This window comes from Vipera berus (genome assembly GCF_964194415.1).
Source record: "Vipera berus genome assembly, chromosome: 6".
NCBI classification, from domain to species: domain Eukaryota; kingdom Metazoa; phylum Chordata; class Lepidosauria; order Squamata; family Viperidae; genus Vipera; species Vipera berus.
The window spans coordinates 57,260,598-57,286,091 of NC_138208.1; the positions used below are offsets into that span (position 1 = coordinate 57,260,598).

General features: G+C 41.9%; 1 protein-coding gene across 1 annotated transcript in view; it reads right to left on the bottom strand.

The window, feature by feature from the left end:
- The window catches only part of ANKS1B (ankyrin repeat and sterile alpha motif domain containing 1B), a gene marked incomplete at its 5' end in the record, with an annotated part of 314,200 nt that overhangs the window by 248,329 nt on the left and 40,377 nt on the right, over positions 1-25,494 (bottom strand). Inside the window, 4 exons of the mRNA XM_081331696.1 lie at positions 16,188-16,328; positions 17,661-17,833; positions 21,392-21,508; positions 25,015-25,116. Coding sequence (XP_081187822.1) covers positions 16,188-16,328; positions 17,661-17,833; positions 21,392-21,508; positions 25,015-25,116 — 533 coding nt within the window. The remainder of the gene's footprint in view (positions 1-16,187; positions 16,329-17,660; positions 17,834-21,391; positions 21,509-25,014; positions 25,117-25,494) is intronic.

Below are 25,494 nucleotides of genomic sequence, written 5' to 3' on the forward strand. Positions count from 1 at the left end.
AATGCATTTTGAAGAATATATTAATTGTTGTTTAATTGTTGAGTAATATATTGAAACTCAAATTCTGACATTCATCAGTCTAATTTTAGTCTCAACTAGGAATGATTCAGTTTTCAAACTCTACAAACTAATGTTAAATGCCAAAGCTATCTGAAGCAAAGAAATATTTTACCATATATTAGTTACTTGGCAATAAATAATTGAAACTAGTTCTATCTTAGCTGGTAGTGGTGCATATTAATAAACATGGATAAATTCATCATACATTTGTCAGTGCAAAGGGAAAGTGATTCAGCAAAGGAACAGCCACTGAAGAAATTAAAACTGGTACTTTTTCCTTTTTTTTTCTACAGTTTGTAATATTTTATTAGATTGTAGAATAAAATACAAAAATACAAAAGCAAATAATAGGACAAAGTGGGGAGGAAAAAGGGGGGGAAGTGAGGTGGAGAAGGGAAAAAGAACAGACTTCCTCTGTTGCAATAGAAGGAAGCATTAACATCGAACCTCAACGTTTTACTTTTCCATAATATTATAAACTAACCATTTCTATAACAACAAATGAATCCAATCAGTAAAGCCCAAAATCCTCCCCCCCCTTTTTTTTTCTTTAAGTCATCAAGTTTTTGACACCTTGCTAAGCACTGGTTGTACTCAAACATTGTCATGTCCTAAAAGTGGTACAATCTGTGAGAAGGTTGAAAAGCCCTGGTGTAGGTTGTGGCTCTTCTTCTTGTCTCCCAAGATCATTCCCATCTATCATACACTGGTCAAGATTCCTGTTTGAGTTGAACCAATTGATGGCTGGCTTTCATGCTCATGTCCGATTACAGGAGACATTAAACAACTACAGCTCACTATCTGTAACCACCAAGAGTCTCCTCAGCTCTGTTTAACTTCCTACTTGAATTTTTCATTAGTCTGAGAACTGTTTTCGGGTTCATCATGCTAACATTCATTAGGACCACAGTGACATTATCTTCAACTGTATTGAATGCACCATTCATAAACTTTATGGATTCATTTACACTAATCACTATGTTCTAGAAGATTTCCAATCTTTCCTCAAAACATTTGGGAAAGTAGAGTCCCAGACCTGATCCTGTTATCAGCCCTATAGTTGTATAATTCACTGTGTCTCTGGAGGTTTGAAAACTTTTTAATCCGTTTGAAAGATGGCTTATGACGCTTTACCGGCCTAGATCCAGATGACCCTCAGAATGAAGTCATTCTGAAAATGACTTTTGTAGGACAAAGCACCCCTGATATCAGGAGGAAACTCCAAAAATTAGATGCCCCAACTGCCCCCAAAAGCCCAGGGGCTGCATGTCAGCGATTGTGTATTCAGAGCATAGTGTTGTAACAAGCTGTGCTTAATTTGATAGATAAAGAAATGTGTATTTGGGTGAAGATAAATCTTTAGCCGTGCAGAAACTATTAGCATAAGAAAGTACATTAGCTATAAAAGGGGGGGAAATTGATTAGTGTGCGTGTGCCTTTTCTCTTCTGTCTGTGTCAGGGACAAGAGATTGGGAACACCCGGCTTTGCCTTTAATCAAAGAATAAAGCTGTTTCTTTTGCAGTAACCTCACGTTCAGAGTCTCATTGGGATTGGTTTAGATTCTGAGCTGAAAAACCTTACATCTTTATAAACTATCATCATTTATATTAACACAATTTACTACACTCTCTCAAGTTCTTTAACCTTAGAGGGGGGAAAATGTTTTTTTAAACATCCATTTAAGAACTCCTGACTTTTATTTAAAAAATATTTCTAATCATTCATATTTTCAAATTTACTTCAGTAATGTAATGTTTAAACAGAAACTACTCAAACATTGTATATAAAAAGAGAAGAAAACATTTTCAAACCCACATCCAATGCTGATCTTTAAAATTAATGCTTAATGTTAGAATTATTAAGGCACATGTTGCTTAATTTACATCTGATTATGTATTTTTGTACATATATAAAACATGGCACTCCTAGTATCATTTCTTGAAGATACCCATGGAACAGAATTTCTCATCAAATTCCATCCAGATCTTAATTTCTATCCCCACCAATAAAATTAGTGTTGACCTATAGACAGAATAAGTCCACTTCTTTGATGCTACAGTAAAACAATGGACACACATAAACACTACATCATCCAGGAAACATACAGATTGTGATGTATACCTATAGTCTTCCAATCTCCACCCAGAACACATTACCAAATGTATTGTCTATAGTCAGGCAATAATAACAGTAGTTCAAACTTTTACTTGAAAGAGATGCTAATAAGATAAATAGGTCAGAATGTGCAAGTTTCACATTAGGACTCAAAACAACAATAAAATAATGTATCACAGCATTTTAACCACCCAGGACATTCCATTACAGATTTCATAATAGCTGTTTCAAAACAAAAAAAGTTCACCAGCACAATTGAGCAACAGACTGTTGGTATCAAAGGTTTGTTTCAGGTTTTAGATTTCAGACTACCTCAGAAATGGATTTTTAACACATTGTTAATTTTAGAATAATTATAATCTGTCCCATACATGTCCGGCATGTGCAAAACCACCTGTATTCCTCCATTCTTCCCTACCATCCCAATTTCAATCTTATGTTTTATGCATCTGATCAAGTGAACTGTAATTCACAAAATGCCTTTTAATGGTATTTGTTAGCCTGAAAATGTGCTACCAGATTCATTCTGATGTTCAGTTCAGGGAGACATTCTCAATAAACATGTATTCAACTTCTAGCACAAAATAGGGTCTGCCCACATCCAGCCAATGAAAAAAAAATCTCACAGAGCAGTTGAAAGGGTCTAGAAACAATCCAGCAAAACAGAAGGCTATTGATAGCCTTAAAAACTGAAAGAACAGGAAGAAAATACTCTCAACTTCTTTAAGCATATGAAAGATAAGTATAATCTTTGACAAAGATAGGAAATAGGGACCATGCTGGACTAAAGACTGAGAAAACTAGTGTCCAAACTGGTGAGCAGCCTAGAATTTGAAGTTCAGTGATCTTAAAGCTGTCTCTTGATACGAAGTAGACTAGACTATAAACTATATCTCATCCTTTATATTTCTCTACAATTTGTTTTCCCTACTATTTAAGTTGATACAAATACAGATAGCAAAGATGGACAAGACTTTGTGAACGGAAGCTAGCAATTTCTTTCTTCTGTACTTATCTGGAAAATGATTTCAGTATCTTTGTCAACAGCCTATACCAGGGGTAGGCAACCTCGGCTCTTTTATGACTCATGGACTTCAACTCCCAGAATTCCTAAGTCAGCATAGCTGACTTAGGAATTCTGGGAGTTGAAGTCCATGAGTCATAAAAGAGCCGAGGTTGCCTACCCCTGGCCTATACCAAACAGTTTTCTTTTGTTACTCAAGTGTAACTTAAAACCTGTGCTATAAACAAGTACAGTGACAAACTGAGTGGGTAGATGGTAGTTGCAATGTGATTAAAATTTCTAGCAATAAGTAAAAGCGCTTCAACATAGCAGTCCTTCTTTTGTTAGTGGCCAGAATAGCTTATTAATCACACTAATATGACTGTGTTATATCAATAAAAAGGCTCCAAAAAATACAGTGGTCAATGATCCCAATACCACTGAGAGATTTAACAGAACTAGGAAGAAATCTTCCATAAAAGCAATGCAATTTCAGTTCCATACCCAAGCTTGGTACCTAATGAAACAGGAGCTAGATAACTGTTTCATCTAGGATTATTTAATAACTGTAGCTGCACCACCCCAAAGTGAAAGTTGGAGACTGGACAAAAGTCATCCAACACATTTTGAATGAGTAGTAGCTTCAACAAACTTTACTTTTCAGTCTGCACATGCATCCCTCAGCCGCTTAAACTTAAAGGAACTAAGATGGTCAGAGAGCCAATGGGAAGAACAGAGGTTACTGCCAAAAACCCACATCCTTGGAGTCTACAGTATTTGAAAAGATCCCAGATAATATTGTGCAAATCCATATAAATTTACCCCATTTGCCCTTGTCAAAGTGGAGTCTGATGGAGCAAAACCATACAAAAGTAAAATGTCAGTAAAATGTCTTGCAAACTTGTCACAAAACTATGAAGAATTTTTTCCATCTATCTTTTCCCACCTACCATCTTAACAGTGCAGTTAGATGTCATTATAAAGGTGCAATAAAACTTTGCCATCTTTATTGCTATATGTATTCAGTAATACTAAATCCACATCTTCTGCCACCATAACTTAAAGCATTGCTTCTGATGCTTCATATCCCAGATTTCCTCAATAAACCATGAAACCCCACCACTGTAAAATACAGGTGGTTTGCTTCTGATTTCTGGCAAAAACTGCCCAATAGCAAACAATGGGTGTTTGCTATGCAGCATTCATTTAACAATCACAGCATTTGCTTAAAAACTGCTGCAGAAAAGATAATAAAAACAGGTCTGGTCATCTCTTTGCCAGGCTCAATTATAGCCTTAAGTTGAGAATTACTGTACTTTATTTGATCAGTGATCAACATATGAAAATATAACACAAAAGTAAAATCCAGTACATAGATGAAATAAAATACTAGCATAAAAAGATAAAATGTAATATAGCTACTATATGTCCAAGTATAAATCTGAAATATTACTGTCAACAAAGGAAAAATACATATTGTCAGGGCTTTTTTTCTCATAGAACGCTCAGAACGGAGTTCCAGCACCTTTTTTGGATGGAACCTTGTAGGGTAGGCAAGGCAGGTTGTATGACATGTGTGAGTTCCGGCACCTTTTTCTTTTACAAAAAAAGCACTGCATATTGTTGTGTAGTGAGTTCTTTGGAGGCAGGAAGCAAGATGAGAGGTTTCAAACAGGAACGTTTCTTTATTGAGGCAAACAGGAACAGAACTGAATCAGAGGTTTCTGTGTGCAGCTACTTATACAGTTGGCCACAAGGCAGCAGCCAATAGGTTTAAAAGAACCTATTCCCGCCCCAGAGCCAACCAATGATCGTCCTGGAGACTGCATGTCTGGGCAGTCAGCGACCATTACACAGACACCCTAATTAAGCAATCTCAAGCAGCATTCAAAAGACACATGAAAACAGTTCAAGTAAAAGGCCCAATACATTACACCCCTCCCCCCTAGAAAGTACACACATTATTAATATTATTTGAGAATAAAGTCTTGTAAATATGGTGGTGGTCTGTGCAACCTTGCAGACCACCTGGGGGATCCGGCAACTCCCAATCTACCAGCTTGCCCACCGGGCTGGATAGTCCAGGAGTAATTTGTTCACGAGAGTCAAATTGACTCGAGTCCCTTTGGCTGGCCATTCCAGGTTGGCCCAAACCAAAGTCCAATGAAGAAGCAGAGTTAGCACAGCGGCTGTCTTGATCGGGTTGACTTTCCCCATCAGGGGACCCATGTTGCACTTCCAGGCTTCACCCATCTGTGACCACCTCCCCGTTGTACTGACTGGTTGAGTCTTCAGAGCATGTGAACTGCCCTGCTAGGCTGCTGGTTTCTGGCTCTAGGAGTGGACCCATCGTGAGGTCCTCGCTTTGTGGCCGTTCTGCGAACCGCTTCTGCAGCTGATCAATATGGCGGTGCACAACTCGCTCCCCATCCAGAGCCACCTCATATGAGAGAAGGCCCAATATTTTGACCATTTTATCCGGCACCCACAAGTTCCCATGCCCATAGTTCCGGGCCCACACCCCATCACCCACTTGCAACCCCCTTGGAGGCTTTGGGTGCAAGGTGTTTGCTGCCACCTGGTCAGGGTGCAACCTGTCCAGCTTCATGATGAGCCTTCTCCCCCAGCGAAGCTCACGGGCTCTTGCCTGTTGCTGTACAAGGCGTAGTGTGCTGGCAAAGCAAGAAATCAGCCAGCCTATGGTGCCAATCTCCAGTCACTATGCACTTGAGTGACTCCTTTGTAGTGTGCACCATATGTTCAGCCTGCCCGTTAGTCGAGGGGTGAAAGGGAGCTGATGTAGCATGCCTTATGAGGCTAGTCCTCAAGAAGGCTTGAAACTCTGCCACTTTGAACTGGGCCCCATTGTCCGATACTACAATGTCTGGTAGCTCGTGTGTGGCAAAAAGCTTTCTAAGCACCTGGATGGTCCTAGCAGTAGTCATGATTGAAATAGGAATTACTTCCTATTACTTCCTGCCATTTAGAATTACTTCCTGCCATTTAGAGTGGCTGTCAACCACTATCAAGGAGAGCTGTCCCTGAAAGGGTCCAGCAAAGTCAATGTGAATCCTTGACCACGATGTATGAGTTTCCTCCCATCTGTGGACAGGAGCATGTGGCATTTCTGGTCTGGATTGTTGACACGTGTAACACCCGTGAACTTGGGCCTCGATAGCCTTATCTAACCCTGACCACCATAAGTAGCTTCCTGCCAATGCCTTCATCCGGACTATGCCCGGATGTCCCTCATGCAGAGATTGAAGTACACAGTTCCTTAATGAACTGGGAACAATAACCCTGCTCCCCCATAAAACGCAGCCTTTGTGAGCTGAAAGCTCGTGTCTATATGTGAAGTAGCTCTGGAACTCAGGTCCAGGGCTATGTTCAAGCCACCCAGTGTGAATCCAAGCCAAAACTCTACTTAAAACCTTGTTTGGAGCAGTTTCTGCAGCCACATCCCCTGCATGGAGGGGAAATTCAGGCAAATCCTGAATTGACAAAATGCAAGCTGTTGAAGCCAGATCTGGCTCTACCTGTGGCAATGACAACCTGCTAAGGACGTCTGCATGGCCCATGTCTTTGCCAGGTTTGTGAACCAGCCTGTAGCTGTAGGCTGACATGAAAATGGACCATCTTAACATCCTAAGGGACAGTATTTGAGGCATCTGCCTATCAGTAGTAAATAGCCCCAACAGTGGCTTGTGGTCAGTGAAGACCATGAATTCCCTGCCATACAAGTAATCATGGAATTTCTTCACCCCGGCCACAATGGCCAAGGCCTCTTTGTCAATCTGAGCATAGTTACACTCAGCTGAGGACAGTGTCCTTGAACAATAGGCAATGGGGACTTGACCATCACTTGACAAATGGCTTAGAACAGCCCCCACCCCATAAGGGGATGCGTCACACGCAATGCATACAGGCAATGATTCTTTAAAGTGGGTGGAGGACAGTAGTGATTTTCTGCCTTAAAACTGTTTTTGTGAACCTTGATCCACTTCCATGGGGTGTTTTTGTCTAAGAGCCGGTGTAACGGCTCTGCCACTGCGGCCTTGTTAGGAAGGAATGCATGGTAAAAATTAAGGAGACACAGGAATGCCTCCTTTGGACCTGGGGCTAGGCACCAGCTGAATGGCGTTCAGCGTGGAATCGGAAGGATGGATGCCTTCAGCATCATTACGGAATCCCAGTAACTCAGTAGAAGGAACCCCAATGTTACATTTATTTCTTTTTAGTTTAAGGCCCGCTTCGCGGAACCATTGAAGGACAGCTTTGAGCCTCCTTGCAAGCACCTCAGTGGACTCACCGGCGATGAGCACATTGTCGAAATAGAGGCAAACCCCTGGAATGCCCTTGAGCGTATGCTCCATAATTCCTTGAAAAATCCCAGGGGCTATGCTAACCCCGAATTGGAGGCATTTGACTGTGTGTTACAATGGTTTGTGCAGCCACTGTAGCCTCGTCCACAGGTAACTGCTGATAGGCCTGTGCCAAATCTAATTTAGCGAACATGGTCCCCCCCTTGCAGCAATGCCAAAATGTGGCTAACGACTGGCACTGGGTACGCGTGCTGCTTAAGTGCCCTATTTATGGTGCACTTGTAATCAGCGCAAATCCTGACCTCCCCATTGGCCTTAAGTGCCGTGACAATTGGGGTTTCCCATTCACCCCCATCTATGGGCTGTAGTACCCTGTGACTCACTAGCTTGTCTAGCTCTGCATCAATGCATATTAGGATCAAACCCCATAGAGTGCAAATGGCACTCTATGGGGTTTGATCCTAATATGCATTATGGCAGGATCAAGTTTAAAGGCTATTGGAGGGCCCTTGTACTCTCCCAGGCTTGTATCAAAACGTCCACGAACTCCTCACATACTGACCCCAAGTTTGCCACCTGTGTCTGGTGGATTCTGGTGACCTGGATGCCTAGAGCGTCAAACCAATCAAGCCCTATTAAGCTCGTTCTCTGGCCCTCCACCACAATCACATCCAGGCCCCCCGAAAACCTCTTGAACTTGACGGCCAAGGTGGCCTCACCCTTGACGACAACTCGGGAGTTTTAGAAGTCAGTCAGGATGATGTTGGATGGCCTAAGCTTGGCCCACCTCTTGCTGCAGTTGCAGATTTTTTTTTAATTTTAATTTTAATTCCATTTATATCCCGCCCTTCTCCGAAGACTCAGGGCGGCTTACAAGCTTAGCAGTAGCCTTCATTCTATGTATATGCCTGCTTATTAGGGCTTTTACACACACCCCCAAGCGGCATTATTACAAAGTCAGCTTATTGCCCCCAACAATCTGGGTCCTCATTTTACCTACCTCGGAAGGATGGAAGGCTGAGTCAACCTTGAGCCTGGTGGGATGCGAACCTGCACTAGTTGCAGGCAGCTGGTGTTACTTAAGGAGGCATTAGCCCACTGCTCCACCAAGGCTCTTGGTGGAGCAGTGAAATGGAAGGTCTCCAGGGAAATGATGGACACAGCTGAGCCAGTGTCCAGTTCCATCCTGCAAGGAATGCCTTGTAGCTCAACTTGAAGTCACATTTTGGGCTTAAGGGGACGGCGAGCTCCCGTGCGGCAAATGCTCCAACGGCTGGAGCAAAACCCTACACTAAGCTGCCCCGGGGCCCCGGTACCTCTCCTGATCAGAACGTCCAAATGGCGGTCCTTCTGGCAACCTCTGCAGACTGATACGATGTGGCCTGTCTTTCCGCAGGCCCGACACGTAGCTGTCTGGAACCTGCAGTCCGCTCGTTGGTGGCGGCCACCACAGCCTGGACACCGAGGTAAAGAAACTGCCTTGTAAGGAGTCTTTGGTGCCTTGTCATGGTGCCGTTGGATCATGTCAACTTCATGGTCAAATTCGACATCTTCTGGAAGTTCGGTGTCCTCGTGGTGAACGGCTTCCTTGTGCTGAGTGCTTTTGGCGGGCCGCATGGCCTTCACGGCTCTGCTGGTGGCTTCGTCCGCCATGATTTTTTTAAGGCTTTCTGGAGCAAGAGAGTCTCTTTTGCAAAAAGTTTCTATTGTAGCTCTCTGCTCCAAAGTCCACAGATGAGTCGGTCTCGAAGCCTTTCTTCTAACTCTGAAAATTGGCACAGGCGCGAAGCTTTACTCAATGCTGCAATGAATTCCATTGCCGTCTCTCTGGGTTGTTGAACTTGTTGTTCAAAGGCATGCCTCCATGCTATCACCGACAATTTGGGCTGGAAATGGTCACCAAGCCATTTGTTCAGGTCCGCATAAGTAATGGACTCCAGCTGTGCCGGTGCGACCAAGTTCTCCGCGATATCGAAGGTTGCAGGCCTGCAGACACAGAGGAGTGTTCCAGCCTTCAGGCCATTTTTGGTGACTTGGTTGGCACGGAGGTAGTTTTCAACCCTCGAGATGTAGGATGCCCATCTCTCTGGGTGAGTAACACCAAACTCCTCAAGCTTTCCGACTTTCGCCATATTTGGGAAGTCTTCGCAGCTTAGGCCTCTCATTGCCTCATCCTGCTTCTTCCGTAGGCCCTGGGACTACGGGAGAGCAGGGTGGTCGCTAGCGTGGCTTGCTAGGCCGACCGGGGGGGGAACGCATTCCCTGCCAGGTGCTTTGCTGGCCTCACCCCATAGTGACTTTCAGCTCTACCGAAGAAGCAGGATCCCATCCTCGTCGCCAGTGTTGTGTAGTGAGTTCTTTGGAGGCAGGAAGCAAGACGAGAGGTTTCAAGCAGGAGCATTTCTTTATTGAGGCAAACAGGAACAGAACTGAATCAGAGGCTTCTGCGTAGCTACTTATACGATTGGCCACTAGGCGGCGGCCAATAGGTTTAAAGGAACACAGAACTTGGCTACTACATAAATGAATCTTTAACATGTTTCACATAGAAATTGTCTGGCCTTTCTGGAAATGTACATATTAAGGGAAGACTATAAGCAGCCCTAATATCCCTATATAACTTGTAAATAATACATACAAAATGGTTTCAATCTCCCATGAGCAGCTACACATGATTAATGGGACTTTGGAGTGTCTGCTTTGCAGCAGTGCAGATGGTAAAATGTTATACCTGGCTTTGAAAAATGCTATCTTCGATTTGGGGAAAGTTTGATTTTTTTTTAGATATTTTTTTGGTTTCCAATTTTTGCCCTGTTGGGCCAACCTATTAACTTTGGCCTAAAACTCCACATCTTTCTGGTAAGCAGTTGTTTGGTTTAGTCATTCTCCTAAAAAAATTAGTAGTATGGAAAATTCATATAATGCCAGCCTTTGCTCTACAGCCTTTCCAGGGAGAAGGAAAATTGTCTGTTAAAACTAGAGAGGTCATCCAAATGGAAGAGCCAATAGTATCATCATCCTATCTCAAACATTAACTGGGCATTTGCTGTTCCATCGGGTGCAGTGAGGATTGATCTCCAAATTTTTGTTTACACTGATTCCAGTGCATCATTCTACAATATTCTTCTATAAATTCCAACTTATATGCCATAAGATGGCGGACGTGCAGGGCTGAGCTCCGTTAGGAGCTTCGGCAATTTTAGCAATGTGGCGACCCTGGGGAGCTTCACAGTGATATTTGGGTCCTGTGAAGGTTTCGGGTGAGGAGGAGGAGGACGAGGGAGCTGAGCTTTGGTGCCTGCCTTAAGAACGCCTACATGGTTTGCCTGGCTCTGGGAGCCTGGACTCACCGAGGGCTCCAAGGACTCCGAGGACTCTCTGAGGACTTTCTGAGGATTGCCAGCTGAGCCCGGAGGAGCCTGGAGGAGCCCAGGGGAGTTTCGGGAGTTTCTGGACGGCTTGGTGGACGTGGAGGAGCTGAACAGAGCCCCGTGTTGTGTGGCGCCGATCAGCTGTTTATCGGTGCCGCAGGGACCCGGCGAACTCCGATGGAGGCTGTTGGAGGCGGAGGAGCTGGGCGGAGCCCCGAGGGAGACTGCGGAGGCTGCTGAGGCGCCTGGAAAGACCTTGATTTTTTGCTGAAGCTCCGCTCAGTGTGGCTCCGACCGGCTGACCGTTTGTGCATCGGAGGTCCCGAGACCCCTTCCATGGAGCCTGGTGGTGTTCCTGAGATCTGTGACGCCCGGATTAATTGTTTACAGCTCGGTGATGCTCCGGAACGCCTTCCTGCTGCTTGGGAAGCTGCGTGTTGTTAGAATGACTATGAATCGCGGCTTGGAGCGGCGGGGGCGCAAAAATGCTGGAGTGGTGGAGACGTCGTTTAGCTGGTTTCCGAGATGGCTGACGGTGAAGGGAGCGGGCCTCTCTGATATGGTGACCTGGCCTGGTGGTGGAACGCGGACGCTGTTACCTCGGACATTTGTGAGGCAAAACTTAATTTCTGCGCCGCCAGAAAATCATTGGACCATGTTGTGGTTTCCCTCCTTGACTGACTATCATCCAGTCTTTTTTGCAACATGGAAGTGACTTATGTAACCAGAATCCCTCCTACCATTTTGTGACCATGCCGGCTTATTAATCCTGATATATTTCATAGATTCTTTGCTCTAACTCCCTCCCCTTCTCCCCCCTCCCCTATAATAGAAGGCCCGGGTTGTAACCACTGTGGGAGAGTGGTTAAGTTTTTACATCTGCTGCCTCCCAGAGGTGAGAGCTCTGGGGGGTATTGCTCCCCCGGTTTGTATGTACCAGGTTGCCCCCCGGCTTTGACCGCCGTGAGAGGGCGGGATTCGATCTATCCCGGGATTTCCCAGCTCCAGTGGCAGTGGAGCTGGGCTGGCTCTCTGGACACTTGCCTTCGATTTATTTATTTTGAGATCCTCCCATGTTGAGTTGATCTGGTCTGCCTTGCTGTTTTTTTTGTCGGACTTGTTAAGATCATGCGTCTGACTTATTCGAGCACGACCTTATACGCTCTCAGGGGGGCCCCCCCATCCTGGGAGCGACCCGCCTTACTTTTTACACCTCCTCTTGATGAAGGGCCCGAGTGTTGGGACCCTGAGAGATGGCTGGGCATGGGTAGGGGCCTCCGATATAAGCCAAATAGGAGGCCCCTGGTTAGTTTTTTGGTTAAATTTTTTAGGAGGTTAGGGAGGGGGGTGGGAACTTCTTTTGGTTGTTCGGATATGGGGGGCAGTCCAGCAACCACTGTTCAGGCCAGGGCCGGGATTGATCGCGGAGGGGAGGAGCGGAGGTCGGTCGCCCCCGGGGCTCCAGGGCAAGTCGTGGGAATGCCTATTCCCACGACGTTAGGGAATGGCAGCAGGTGCAGGAACAGAGGGCCGTATCGACTCCAGGGAAGGCCTCTCCGCTACTTGCAAGCGGTGAGGCGTTCCGACCCTCTTGTTCTACCCCGAGGTCCCGGGAGTGAGGATGTGCAGCCTCCTGAGCTCCGGCTGGTGTACCTGAATGCCAGGTCTGTCGTTAATAAAGCTCCTCTCGTCCGTGACTTGGTCGAGGGTGAGCAGGCGGACCTGGCTTGCATCACGGAGACTTGGTTGGGCCCAGAGGGCGGTATTCCTCTGGCTGATCTCTGCCCACCAGGTTTCCGGGTGCTACACCGGCCTCGGGCTCAGGGTAGGGGTGGGGGAGTGGCTGTTGTTATGAGGGAGACCTTAGCTCCGCGGGAGGCCACCGTTCCGCAGATAGTCGGTTGTGAGTCTCTCTTTTTGAGATGCGGCCCTGGTGCGCAGTTGGGCTTGCTGCTGGTGTACCTTTCGCCTAGTCACGCAGCAGCAGCCCTGCCTGAGCTTCTCGATGTCCTCTCTGGGTTGGTGGTTGAGTTCCCGAAACTTATAGTTTTGGGGGACTTCAATCTACCATCTCTGGGAGGATCATCTGAGTTGGCTCGGGAGTTCATGGCTTCCATGACGGCCATGGACCTGACGCAAGTAATTTCAGGGCCGACTCATGAGGGAGGCCACACCCTTGACCTAGTTTTCTTATCTGGGCGGTGGTTAGATGATCTTGGTGGGGGCTCCCCAATTATTATGCCCCTGTCATGGACCGATCATCATCTCCTGCGGCTGGTCTTCCGTTTTGCCACCCCCCGCCGTGGGTGTGTGGAACCAGTTAGATGGTACCGCCCCAGACGCTTAATGGATTCCGCGAGATTCCAGGCAGCGCTGGGGTCCCCACCTGCCTCCCCCACTCACAGCTCGGCAGATGCCTTAGTGGAAGCTTGGGAAAGGGCAGCCACTGAGGCTCTTGACCGAGTTGTACCCTTGTGGCCCCTGACCCGATGCAGATCCCGTCGAGCTCCATGGTTCTCCGCGGAGCTCCGGGAGATGAAGCGCCGGAGACGGGGCCTAGAGAGCGGTTGGAGGTCCAGCCGATCCGAATCCGACCGATTGCGACTAAGAACCCATATTAGGTCTTATCTCGCTGCGATAAGGGTGGCGAGGTCTAATCACTTCGCTACCCTTATCGCGTCCGCAGATAATCGCCCGGCCGCTCTGTTTAGGGTGACTCGCTCCCTCCTTAATCAGGAGGGGAGGGAGGAACCCTTGCAGGGTCGTGCCGAGGAGTTTAACAATTATCTGTCGGACAAAATCACTCGGATTCGGACCGGTCTGGACTCCGACTGGGCAGAGTCTGGCGATCAGGACGCGGGTGGTCTTGTCGATATCACTTGGGAGGAGTTTGATTCTGTGACTCCGGAGGAAGTGGACAGGATTATGGGGAGACTGAGCTCCACCACATGTTTATTGGACCCGTGCCCTTCCTGGCTGATTTATGCAGCCCGGGAGAGGACACGCAGCTGGTTCCAGGCAGTTATATCAGCTTCTTTGAGTGAGGGTAGCTTCCCTGCCGTCTTGAAAGAGGCGGTGGTGAGGCCCCTCCTCAAGAAGCCTGCCTTGGACCCAGCTGTATTGAACAACTTTCGTCCGGTCTCCAACCTTCGCTTTCTTGCGAAGGTTGTTGAGAGTGTGGTGGCGCATCAGCTCCCTTTGGTCCTGGATGAAGCGGATTATCTAGACCCGTACCAATCGGGTTTCAGGCCCGGGCACAGCACGGAGACGGCATTGGTCGCGCTGGTGAATGATCTCTGGAGGGCTCGGGACAGGGGTCATTCCTCTGTTCTAGTCCTATTGGACCTCTCAGCGGCTTTCGATACCATCAACCATGGTATCCTGCTGCGGCGTCTCAGGGGATTGGGAGTGAGAGGCACGGTTTTACAGTGGTTCTCCTCCTATCTCCAGGGACGCTCACAGTCGGTGTTGACAGGAGGGCAGAGGTCGACCGCGAGGTCTCTCGTTTGTGGAGTTCCTCAGGGGTCGGTCCTCTCGCCTCTCCTGTTCAACATCTATATGAAACCGCTGGGTGAGATCATTCGTGGCTTTGGAGTTGGGTATCATCAGTACGCTGATGATACCCAGCTTTTTCTTTCTACCCCAAACCACCCCAGTGATGCCCTCAACGTGATGTCCCGTTGCCTGGAGGCGGTTCGGGTCTGGATGGGGAGGAACAGACTTCAACTCAACCCCGACAAGACCGAGTGGCTTTGCATACCTTCATCCCGGGTCTATTCGGATATTCCATCTCTTTCTATGGGGGGTGAATTATTACCCCCCGTTGATAGGGCTCGCAACTTGGGAGTCCTCCTAGATTCGCGGCTTACCTTGGAAGATCACATGGTGGCCGTGACTAGGGGGGCTTTCGCCCAGGTTCGCCTGGTGCGCCAGTTGCGGCCCTATCTAAGCCGGGATGATTTATGCACGGTCACTCACGCGCTCGTGACCTCTCGTCTAGACTACTGCAACGCCCTCTACATGGGGCTTCCCTTGAGGACCACCCGGAGGCTCCAACTGGTACAGAATGCAGCCGCGAGAGTTGTGTTGGGAGTTTCCCGATACTCCCACGTGACACCTCTGCTCCGTGAGCTGCATTGGTTGCCAGTTGTCTTCCGGGTGAGATTCAAGGTGCTAGTAATGGTGTTCAAAGCCCTCCATGGCATGGGGCCGGAGTACCTCAGGGAACATCTGCTGCCGGCATCAAGCTCCCTGCGCCCTGTGCGTTCCCACAGAGAGGGCCTCCTCAGGGTGCCACCGATCAGAGAATGTCGATTGGTGGCCCCCAGGGGGAGATCCTTCTCTGTGGGCGCTCCGGAGCTATGGAACCAGTTACCGGTTGAGCTCCGGACGGCGCCCGATCTGCGCTCCTTTCGCCGCGATCTGAAAACATACTTGTTCGAGCAAGCCGGCCTGGCCTGAGGGGGGATTGGTGGGGTTTTTTATCATTTTTATTGGGGTTTTTACTATGTATCTATTGTATTTTAATCGGGCATGTATTTAATTATCTTTTAATTTTTGAAAATTTCTGTGTTTTATTCTTGCCCTGTACACCGCCCTGAGTCCTTCGGGAGAAGGGCGGTATAGAAATGATAATAAATTAAATTAAATTAAAATTAAATAAAGGATTTGGGCCAATGACTTGGTCTCAAAACATTTTAATGCTACAGGGATTAACTGGTTTCTACTTGTGTAAAAGAAGCACTTAACAGCACTTGAAAATCTAAGTAGTATCTACACTATGTGATTTTGCTGTGTATTCCAGATGCCTTTAGAGTGGGTAACCACCTCACCTCTATTTTTTGCCCTCCTATCGTCCAGGATTATTGGGTTGCTCTCTTAGCAAAGACCACAATTTTAGGTTTTTCAGAATTATATCCAGGTAATTTTGCTGCAGTATCAAAATATTGCTGCTATTGCTAGTTTCAGCCCTATATATGTTTCAGAAATTATGGTGGCATTATCAGCATAGAGAACTGTAGGGATTGCGCACCTGTTGACAATTGAGTTTTTTTAATTTTTACCAAAGGGAATTTCTGGAAATTGAGTCAAAGGTATGCTTAAAATCTCAAAAGGCCATGAAGAGTATTTCTTCTTATGGATGTATTTTTTTACAAAATGGAACCCACCACTGGGATCTATAATCTGACAGAAGCCACTTGGGAACAATGACATCCATTGTCTAAACTTTCTAGAGAACAAGGTTCTTGATGAAATTTTCCAACATAAAAATGGGAGGATACTCAAACAAAATTTATATCTAAAATGATAAATACCTGAGTAAGACTGGAAAATCCAAGATTTCTACATCCATTACAAGGCGTCAGTGCTTCCCACAAACCTTTAGGTCCACAACTATTTTCAATTCCACCCTCTTCTTCCTCTTCTGCTTGTTCCAGATTTGTGGAAGATGATCTCTGAGGACAGAGTAAAGTGAATATGAATACTGTTGAATTATACAATTTTACATCTAAAGGAAATATATCAATTAAATCAGGTCGTATTAAATTAAAATTCAATATAATTCCACCTAAAATTCTCAGTGATCTGATATATTAACATAGTGGTTATGCATTTGCAAAAAATTAGAAATTGCTGACTTCTATAAGTGAATATTGTAGTAAAATAATCATTTCTGGAAACTCCCATGTTGTCCTTATCACTTCTTGAACTGCTTCATTTTTTATTATTTAATTCAACATGCTACTTTCTGAACTCTTTGAATTTCTTTCACTTAATTGAATACTGTAATGTACCAAATTTCCATAAACCACTAACTGATTCTTTTTTATTATCTTAAACAACATTACCATCATTTTTTAAAAATAGATTATGGCTTCTTGAATGCATATGGCTGTTTAATAATTTATGGTTGGCTATATTATAGCATTTTACACACACACACACACACACACACACACACACACACACACACTTATGTCTGGTAGTACATGTTTTAAATTATAGTAGGTTGAGCTTACCATTGCCTACTTTTCCCACAGGCTTTCCTGTGGGAAAGATTACACAGCTCACAGGAGACTATCAATGGTATTTGGTATTTGGGGGCCCAGTTATCAGGGATCCTTTTGGATCCATGCTGCACCAAAACCTGCCAACTCTCTTAATAACTCAACCAAGAAACATACATTTGGAAGATCCTTCTGTATAAAATGGCTGATGCTCTTCTTTACTGAACCATACTGCCATCTACTGGAAGATCAATACCTAAAAATAAAATCTAGCTATTGTATGTTTTAATTAAGAATTAGTTTTAGTCATAGGTTTGTTGTCAAATTTAGACATAATTAAATACTTTTGTGTAATGATTAAGTAAATATATGTGATTTGTACAGAAAAAATGTTCCACAGACAAAAAAAGGCTTTGAATTATTACTTGCTATAGTTATATCAGTGTCAATTTAAGACCTATGAGAATGGCTTGAAATATCTTTGCTGAAGGAAAATGGTAAGTAAAGGAGTTTAATCAAAAGAATTTACAAAATTATAAAAACAAAACAAATGGGCAGTAAGTTCTCGGAAAGTAGTTGGGGGAAAAAAACCTTACCTAATATAATGATTTTGGGGAGATATTGAAGAATCTTAATTTGCCGCTGCCACTTCAGTTTATTATAATTTTTTAAATTATATTATTTTATGCGTCATATAAACATTTTAATATACAACATATGAAAAAGAATTAAATAATATTGTTAATCACTAGAATTGAAACTATACTCTTTCTCACTTACTATATTAGACTTGGCTCGGTTTCCATTTGCTGCTGCTGCTTCTTCTGATACTTTGGTAGCATCATCCAGATAATTATCTGATATAGTATGGCTCGTATCTTCTAAATAATCTTTTTCTTGGCAGAGCTTGATTTCATCTAATAATTTTGATAATTCACCAGTCACAGCTTCACCTTTACAAGAACCAAAATATAATAATAAGTCAATATAAGTTTCAAAGTATGTTCTTCTTAGTGTAATCCAAGAGCAGAAGCAGATGAAGAGTAAATTTGATATTTAACATGTTCCTTTTTCGCTTTTATGTAGATACAATAAAGAATCTGTGTTATTCTGATATTATTTGATGTAATATTACACACATCAAATGTGTAGGGACTAACATGATTAAATAATGTCATTCTGTAGAATACATTTGAGTTATACAGATATGAGGGGAATTTGGAAATAAACCTCCATTTGGTTATCAATGACAGACACTTGCAAATACAGAACTTTTATTATACACACTAGAAAACTACAACATTACATTAATTTTTGACACAATTGCCATTCAAATTGAGGCACTTGTCTTAAGGTCTTACAAGGTATGAAGTTCCTTAGGAGTAGTCGCTCGGTGCCAAATTTGGGCTTGTCTGAATTTTCACGTTTCACAGTAAACTTCTGAACTATAGTCAAACCATGCTCCATGAACTTCACTAGCAATATTCCTTTGGCATCTTCACATTTGGCAGGATTTTCTATGGCACCACTTCCACTGTGGTATTGGTTCATGATAATGCTCGCCTGCACCACCATTAGACACACCCAAGAACTTTTGAAGCAGTTCTGTTGGGATGTTTTTGATTCTACCATACATGCTTATAGTGGTTGATTGTTGCTCAGTTGTTAATTTTAAATATTCAGTTTTAAATCAATGTTCATTTTTTCTGTAAATTAAATTTTCAGAAATCCATTTCAAAAATTTTTTTATTAAAATACTACTTTATTACCATTATTTGGTATTTCTATATGGATTTGGCATTTTTGGAATCATTTGCAAACAATCACAAAGCTCTCACATCTACCCATTACTGTATGGATCAATAAGCAAATTGGTGGTCCAAAATGGAGCTATTGAAGTATGACAAGTTTCAGGCTGAACTGCCCATTTCCTGTTTTTTTCAAATATACAAAGATAGTTTATTTATAATACTACTGTAGATTTTATTGTTTCATTGTTGTCAATTATGTTCTTTAAAAACAGTTGTTTTGTTACTAACAATTATATTCAAAAATTATTTTCAAAAGTGTATAGAATACATTTCACTATAAGTTCAAATGGAGGCAGATATGTAATTTGAGTTATTGGGTTTTTCTTTGCTCATCCTCACTCTTCTGCCAGACATAATTACAATCTCAGGATTTAAAATAGCTCTTGTGTGATTTGTATAGATTGGTTATTGATGCTATCAAGTCAATGCCTACTCTTAGCAGCCACATAGACAGATTTTTCCTTATTACAAGCTGTCCCTAACCTGTTCTTTCAGGTCTTTTAATGGTGCGTTCATCACCACTGTAACTGAATCTATTCACCTTACTGCTGGGCATCCTCTTCTCTTTCTTCCCTCTTTCCAAGCATTAGAGCCTTCTCCCCCAAGCTAGGTCTTCTTATAATGTGTCTAAAGTAGATAATTTGACCTTGGTCATTTATTCCACTAATAACACTAGTGAGAATTCTGAGTATATTTGTTCTATGACCCATTGTTTGTTTTCTTGGTTTTCCATGGTATTATCAGGAGGTTTCTTCAACACCAAATTTCAAAGGCATCAATACTCTTCCTATCTTGCTTCTTCAAACTCCAACTTTTGCCTCCATCAACTGTCACAAGGAACACCACTGCTTGCATTACTCAGATCTTTGTAAGTTTAGACACATCAAAGCATATACATATCTTTTCCAATACCTGCCTGACCAAGTACTAGTCTCTAGACTATTTCTCAGCTGTGTGTTACTTTACTATTCACCACTTCAGTATCTTCATTGTCAGTTTTAAGACTGGTTTTTGTACCTATTGTCACTAGTTTGATCTCATTTATATTTAATTTTAATCCCATTTTTCACTGTGTCCATTGCATTTCATTACTATATTTTATTACTTGCAGATCCTTTGCATTTTCAGGTATTAGAGCAGCATAGCCAAAGTTATAGATTTTGTTCTTCCAGTGCTAAAATCACACTTGTCTTCTTCCAATTCAACTTCCCATAAAACATTTAGACAGAATAAATAAGGGAAGAATATTCAGCCTCGTTGTGCTGTTTTGGTAACCTGAAGCCAGTTTTTTACTATTTGACTATATTAAGACCTCCTGACCTGTATATAACTTTCTCGTACAAACAATGAAATGTTTCAGGATTTCTATTTTATCTCAGCATATTCCCCAGCTTGACATGATCAGTTGAAGCCCTTTTTTTATAATGAAGCACATACTGATTTCTCTTTAGTGTTCTTTGGCTTCCTCAGTTATCCAGCATACATCAGCATTAATGTCCCATGTTCCTCAGCTTTTTCTAAAGCGATCTTGAACATCTTGAGCATCTCCAGGGCTCTAATCTGTATTTGATGATCCTAAGCATTATTTTATTAGCATGTGAAAATCAGGATATTATACTATAGGTTACATTCTCTGCTACGTCTCTTTTTTGGTATTGAAATGTACTGTACATTGACCTCTTCCAATCAATTGGCCATTGTTTTGTTCTCCAGGTTTATTGGCATAGATTGGTTTGAACTTCTACTGATTTTTCTTCTGTGCTTACCATATTTCTGTGGGTATTCCATCAATTCCTGTAGCATTCCAACTGGGTAATGATTGAAGTCCTGATCTAACTTTATTTTCTAGTACTAAAGATTCTTATAAGTTGGGAATATATATTTAATGTTGACATTAATACAGTACAACATTTCAGTATATTCCTTCCATCTTTGTTTGACCTCCTTTGAATCAATTACTATTTGTCTACTGATATTTTTCAGAAACTCCTTTTGAGTTCAGAGGTCTTTGAAAGACTTTCTTGTTTTTCCATATGTTTCCATCTTTGAAGTCTTTGCATACATTGCTGGATAGGTATTTGGATAGTTTGCTTCATTCATCCTTTCTTCCAAAGCATTGAACATGCTTTTCTAGATTTATCCATTTATTTTAAATTTTTAAACGGGCTATATTGGTATTGATATAGCCATAAGAACTAGGAAGTGGGGGAAATGCTTTAAATTCTAGCTTTAGAAACTATAACAAGTTTCTAACAAGATTTTGAGAAAATGGTTGGCACATGTCCAACATGCGCTAAATGTGTTGCCATAGCATACCCATTGTTAAAATGACACAGCAAAGACTGTGATGATATAAACATCATTTTTTGTCTGTGAGAAAAGTTTATTGACTCTATGGGAAGATTTTTAGTAGAAGTGTATGATAAATTAGGTCTACAACTTAACAAAATATGGCACTTGGCAACCAGTAGTGATTAGTTAAAAGACTTAAAATATGCCTTAGTATATTTAAAACCCAATTATGTAATATATTTACAAAAATTAACATTTTATAAGCAAAGAAGAATATATATTTTTTATTACTACATCTGTAATAATTTGCAAAATAGGTACAATATCGTATTTTTTATTTCATATTTTATGTTTTTTATTATTAACATTTGTTAATACTTAACAAGCTACTGAGAATAGAATATTTACTTTTACTTGTTTGTATAGGAGACTCTTCTAGGGATAAAACACTGGATTGGTGATCTGATATTAAATATTCTTCTATGGATTCCTCTGGAACTTCTGAATTTCCTTTTTCTGTGTAATCTATGGTAAGAATACATCCCATAAATAAAATCTGAAAATTTATCTGAGAATATTTTTGGAATTCTTCATATGTTTTGATTTAATGTTCATGTTGTATTTAAGTTATGTATCTTAACTTATATTGGACAATCATAAGTCATACAGCCACTTCTATGATATTTCCTGATTTTAATGGGAATGAATTACAATTAAATATATCTACAACTGCATTCTTTCTGCACTAAATAAAATAAAACTTCATTTTAGAACATTTGATTTAGTAGTATAGTTAAATTGTCAAAGTTCTGTTACAGTATTATGTCTCTATAAACAAATGTTATGGGTAGTCCTTAACTTACAACAATTGAGATTCGAATTTCTGTCACTAAGAGAAGTGGATGTAAAGTGTGACCATGTCACCTAGCAATGGCAATTCTGGCAGTTCTAACTGCGATCATTAACCGACACCCTCCATCATTAAGTGAGGAACTTCCTGTTGGCTTGCCACAACCAAAATCAGTGGGAAAGCCAGCAGGAAGTTGCAAGTCACAGGCCAACAGGCAGGTAAGTAACTGCTACTGGGTGGAGGAAGGAGCAAGAGAGTTTGAAGTGCATGTAAGGTGCTACATAGGTCAGGTGCAGCAAGGGAGGATGCAGGAAAGTGCAGAAAAGGCATGGCGTGAGTTGGGGAGGATAAATGAGGGTGCAATGGAGGGTTCAGGAGGGGTGTGTATATTCAAAGTTATGTGTAAGTGGGGCCATCTAGGTAAAGGAGGGTATGTGAGAGTGTGAGGGAATGCATAAGAGGCACTGTGTGTGTCAAGAAGAAGCAGGAAGTTTATGTAAAGATGTAAGAGAGGGTTAGGGAAGATGCAAGGAAGATTATTGGATCATTTTCTGCAAACGAAAAAAGCTGTGAAGATAGGATTCTATAAGCCTGTTCATGCTTACTGGGGATCAAATCAGGATCCCTGACTAAAGGCAGCAAGACATGTAAATATAGGGAGTTGGTTACTTAAGTGTCCACAGCTCCTTCCCACTATCTCTGTATTTTTATGTTGGAATGCACATATAGAAGCTTTTTCTTAAAGTAAAATTAAATGGAGAGCACATATCAGGTCATCTAGTGTTGCCATTAATAAGCAATCTGCAATTTCATGATAACCAAGCAACAAAGAAAACAGAGTGTTAGATCTGAAAACTGAGTCATTTTCAGAACCTGTTAGAACTACTTAATTTTAAATATAAAATAACTAGGAAATAGAGTAGTAAACTTTGGTACAGTTTTCTTGGAGAAGAGACTAAGGCAGACGCCAGACTGAATGCAACACTACTTGACAGCTCTAAAAGCTATGGAAATTATTATTATTTTAATGGACAAAATGAGCAAAAACAAGTTAACTGTGTAGTGTAGAGGCACAAAAGCAGAGAAAGCAATGCAGATCAAATAACTAAATTGAAAAGGATTGATATACAGAGATATCAAAAAAATAATACAAAATGTTAAGAGGCAAAAAGGTCCCAGAGTACACATTCTGGATCCAATAACATAGTTTAGGGTTGAACTGTGGAGTGCTTAGAGCTTTCTAGTTTGGTTGGTTGTTTGCAGATGTTTATTGCATAACAACTAGATAACATCATCAGTTCAACATGTATTGATGATGTTAGCTAGGCAGGTAATGAAACATCTGCAAGCAAACAACTAAGGTCAGAAAGCACCTAGGACTCCACATGTTTGCAGTCATTACAAACATGGAGAGTAGATAAAAAAGCAGAAAGCCTCAATTGTTTGTGGCATTAAGGAATTTTTAAAGGAAATGTTTATATACTGAGGCCATTATGTTGATGCAGCTATCCATAATTCTGAAGCAGCAGGAGATTCTCCAGCCTTCTATCCAGTGGTGGGATTCAGTCAGTTCGCACCACTTTGGCAGAACTGGTAGCCCAGTTTTTGTTGCCCAGGCAACAAAATGGATTTCCGGAAGCAGCATCCACAGAATATGAATCCCACCACTGCTTCTATCTCCATGGCTTGCATACTACTCCTTTCTCTTTTTCTACTATGTCTATTGGTCCAAGTTTCTATGGGTCACATGACTAGAATTGACAGAGGAGCTGTGGACCATGCACCAGTTCTATGGTCTCCCACAACTAATCCTTCAGCCATAATTCTAATCAATCAGATATTAGTCCTTTCCAAAAGATTTGAGAGTACAAAATATCAGGTAATTCAAATTCTATTTGATAATCCTGGAAGCAAAATCCACCATACAGAGATAATGATCAAATCCAAGAGGGATTATGCCAGACGGGATTAGCAGATTTATTATAGAATAGGAAACCCATGGTAATCCCAAATCACATTTAGCATAAAATTAATTAGGATATTTTCATAATCAGTTGATTTTTTTAGACCAGGGTTAAGAGCAGCTAAGGACTAACACTCACTGGAAATGTGAAAATGCTGAACCTACGGTAGAATGAAAGGGAGTTGTAATTATTTGGTTCAAATGAGAAAACATATCCTTATTGATATGTTAGCATGAGCCAGCACTATTCCAATAGGAACTGGAGCCAAGTGATGGGTGTTTGTATGATAGTTTCAAAAACTGAAATCAATCTAGAACCAAAATAGGGCTTGCTCCCAAAGCAAGGTTTAAGGCATGGTTGAACAATTACATTGTAATTATAGAATAAAATTTTAGGAATAATCATAATATCTGGTGATCCTAATCCAAGCAAAGGCAACACAGATCATGCATGTTAGAAGTCATAGATGGAAACAATTAAAAAAGATAAAGAGGAAAATAAACAAAAGAATGAAGAAACTACAGAATCCAATGGTGCGTGAAGAAAGAAGAGTTGGAGAGTTTTTCATGATATTGTGGTAGTAAAAGAGAAACTGAAGTATTTGACAGATTCTGTAGATAGCATAGTCCTGTCCCAAAAGCTCACTTTGAAATCTACTGAAACAGTAGTTTGCAAAGGCATAAATACTCATAAAGTAAAGGCATAAAGTAAAGGCATAAATAATCATAAAGTAAATCTTCATCTCCTGCAAAGCCTATTCCCCAGAAAGCAACAGAAAGCACACAACCCTTCATAGTGAGAACATTGGGGGAATTATACATATCTTTGATAAGTGTACCAAAATATTTTGAATGTGTGCCTTCGAGTTTATCTTGACTCCTAGCAATGCATAGACAATTCCATAATGTTTTCTTGGAAACATTTTTGGGATTTGCCATTGCCTTTTTCCTAGAGAAAGGCTGGACAAAAGTCATCCAATTGGCTTCATTGACTAGAACTCAAGGTCTCCTGGTTTCTAGCCTGGAACTTTAAAACCACCAAACCAAACAGACTCTCAAGCAAACATATTTCTATTTTAATATTAACAATATAAACATGTACCAAATATGCCTAGGTGGTAATTTTAATATACAACATGAAAATAAAAATTACAAATAAAATTGAGATTTTTGTAGTTTAATCATTTTTATATGGCTTACATAATATAACTGACTGACCTTGAAGCAATGTAGCAATTTGGAGTGACTGTTGTGATGGATGTTCTTTCAAAATATCTAAAACCGTTCTGCCTAAGTTGTCCTTTATATTGGCATCAATTCCTGAAATAAATATGCAGAATAGAAAACAGGGGGGAAAGGGATATAATATGGAACATTTAAGATTCCAATCCTAAAACCCAAATTTTCTGCCTAGATAGTGAGAGAATTAAGTTAAGGTGAACAAATATGAGTTCAGCAGAGAGGAATTCGGTCAATGGACAGATAGATCTCTCATGTTAGTCCAAACCTGTGCTTGGTAAGCATTGCTGTTTTTGCCAGCAACAGGCCTTGAATATCTAGGAAACATAGATGACTAAAGTGCTCTGGATCTAAGCCACTTGGTTTCCTATATTCAGTCCTATCAGGTGGGATCTGTTCTCAGTATTTTCCCTTGCATTAAACTCAGCTGGTTAGATATTCAAGAAGTAGTCAGTAATT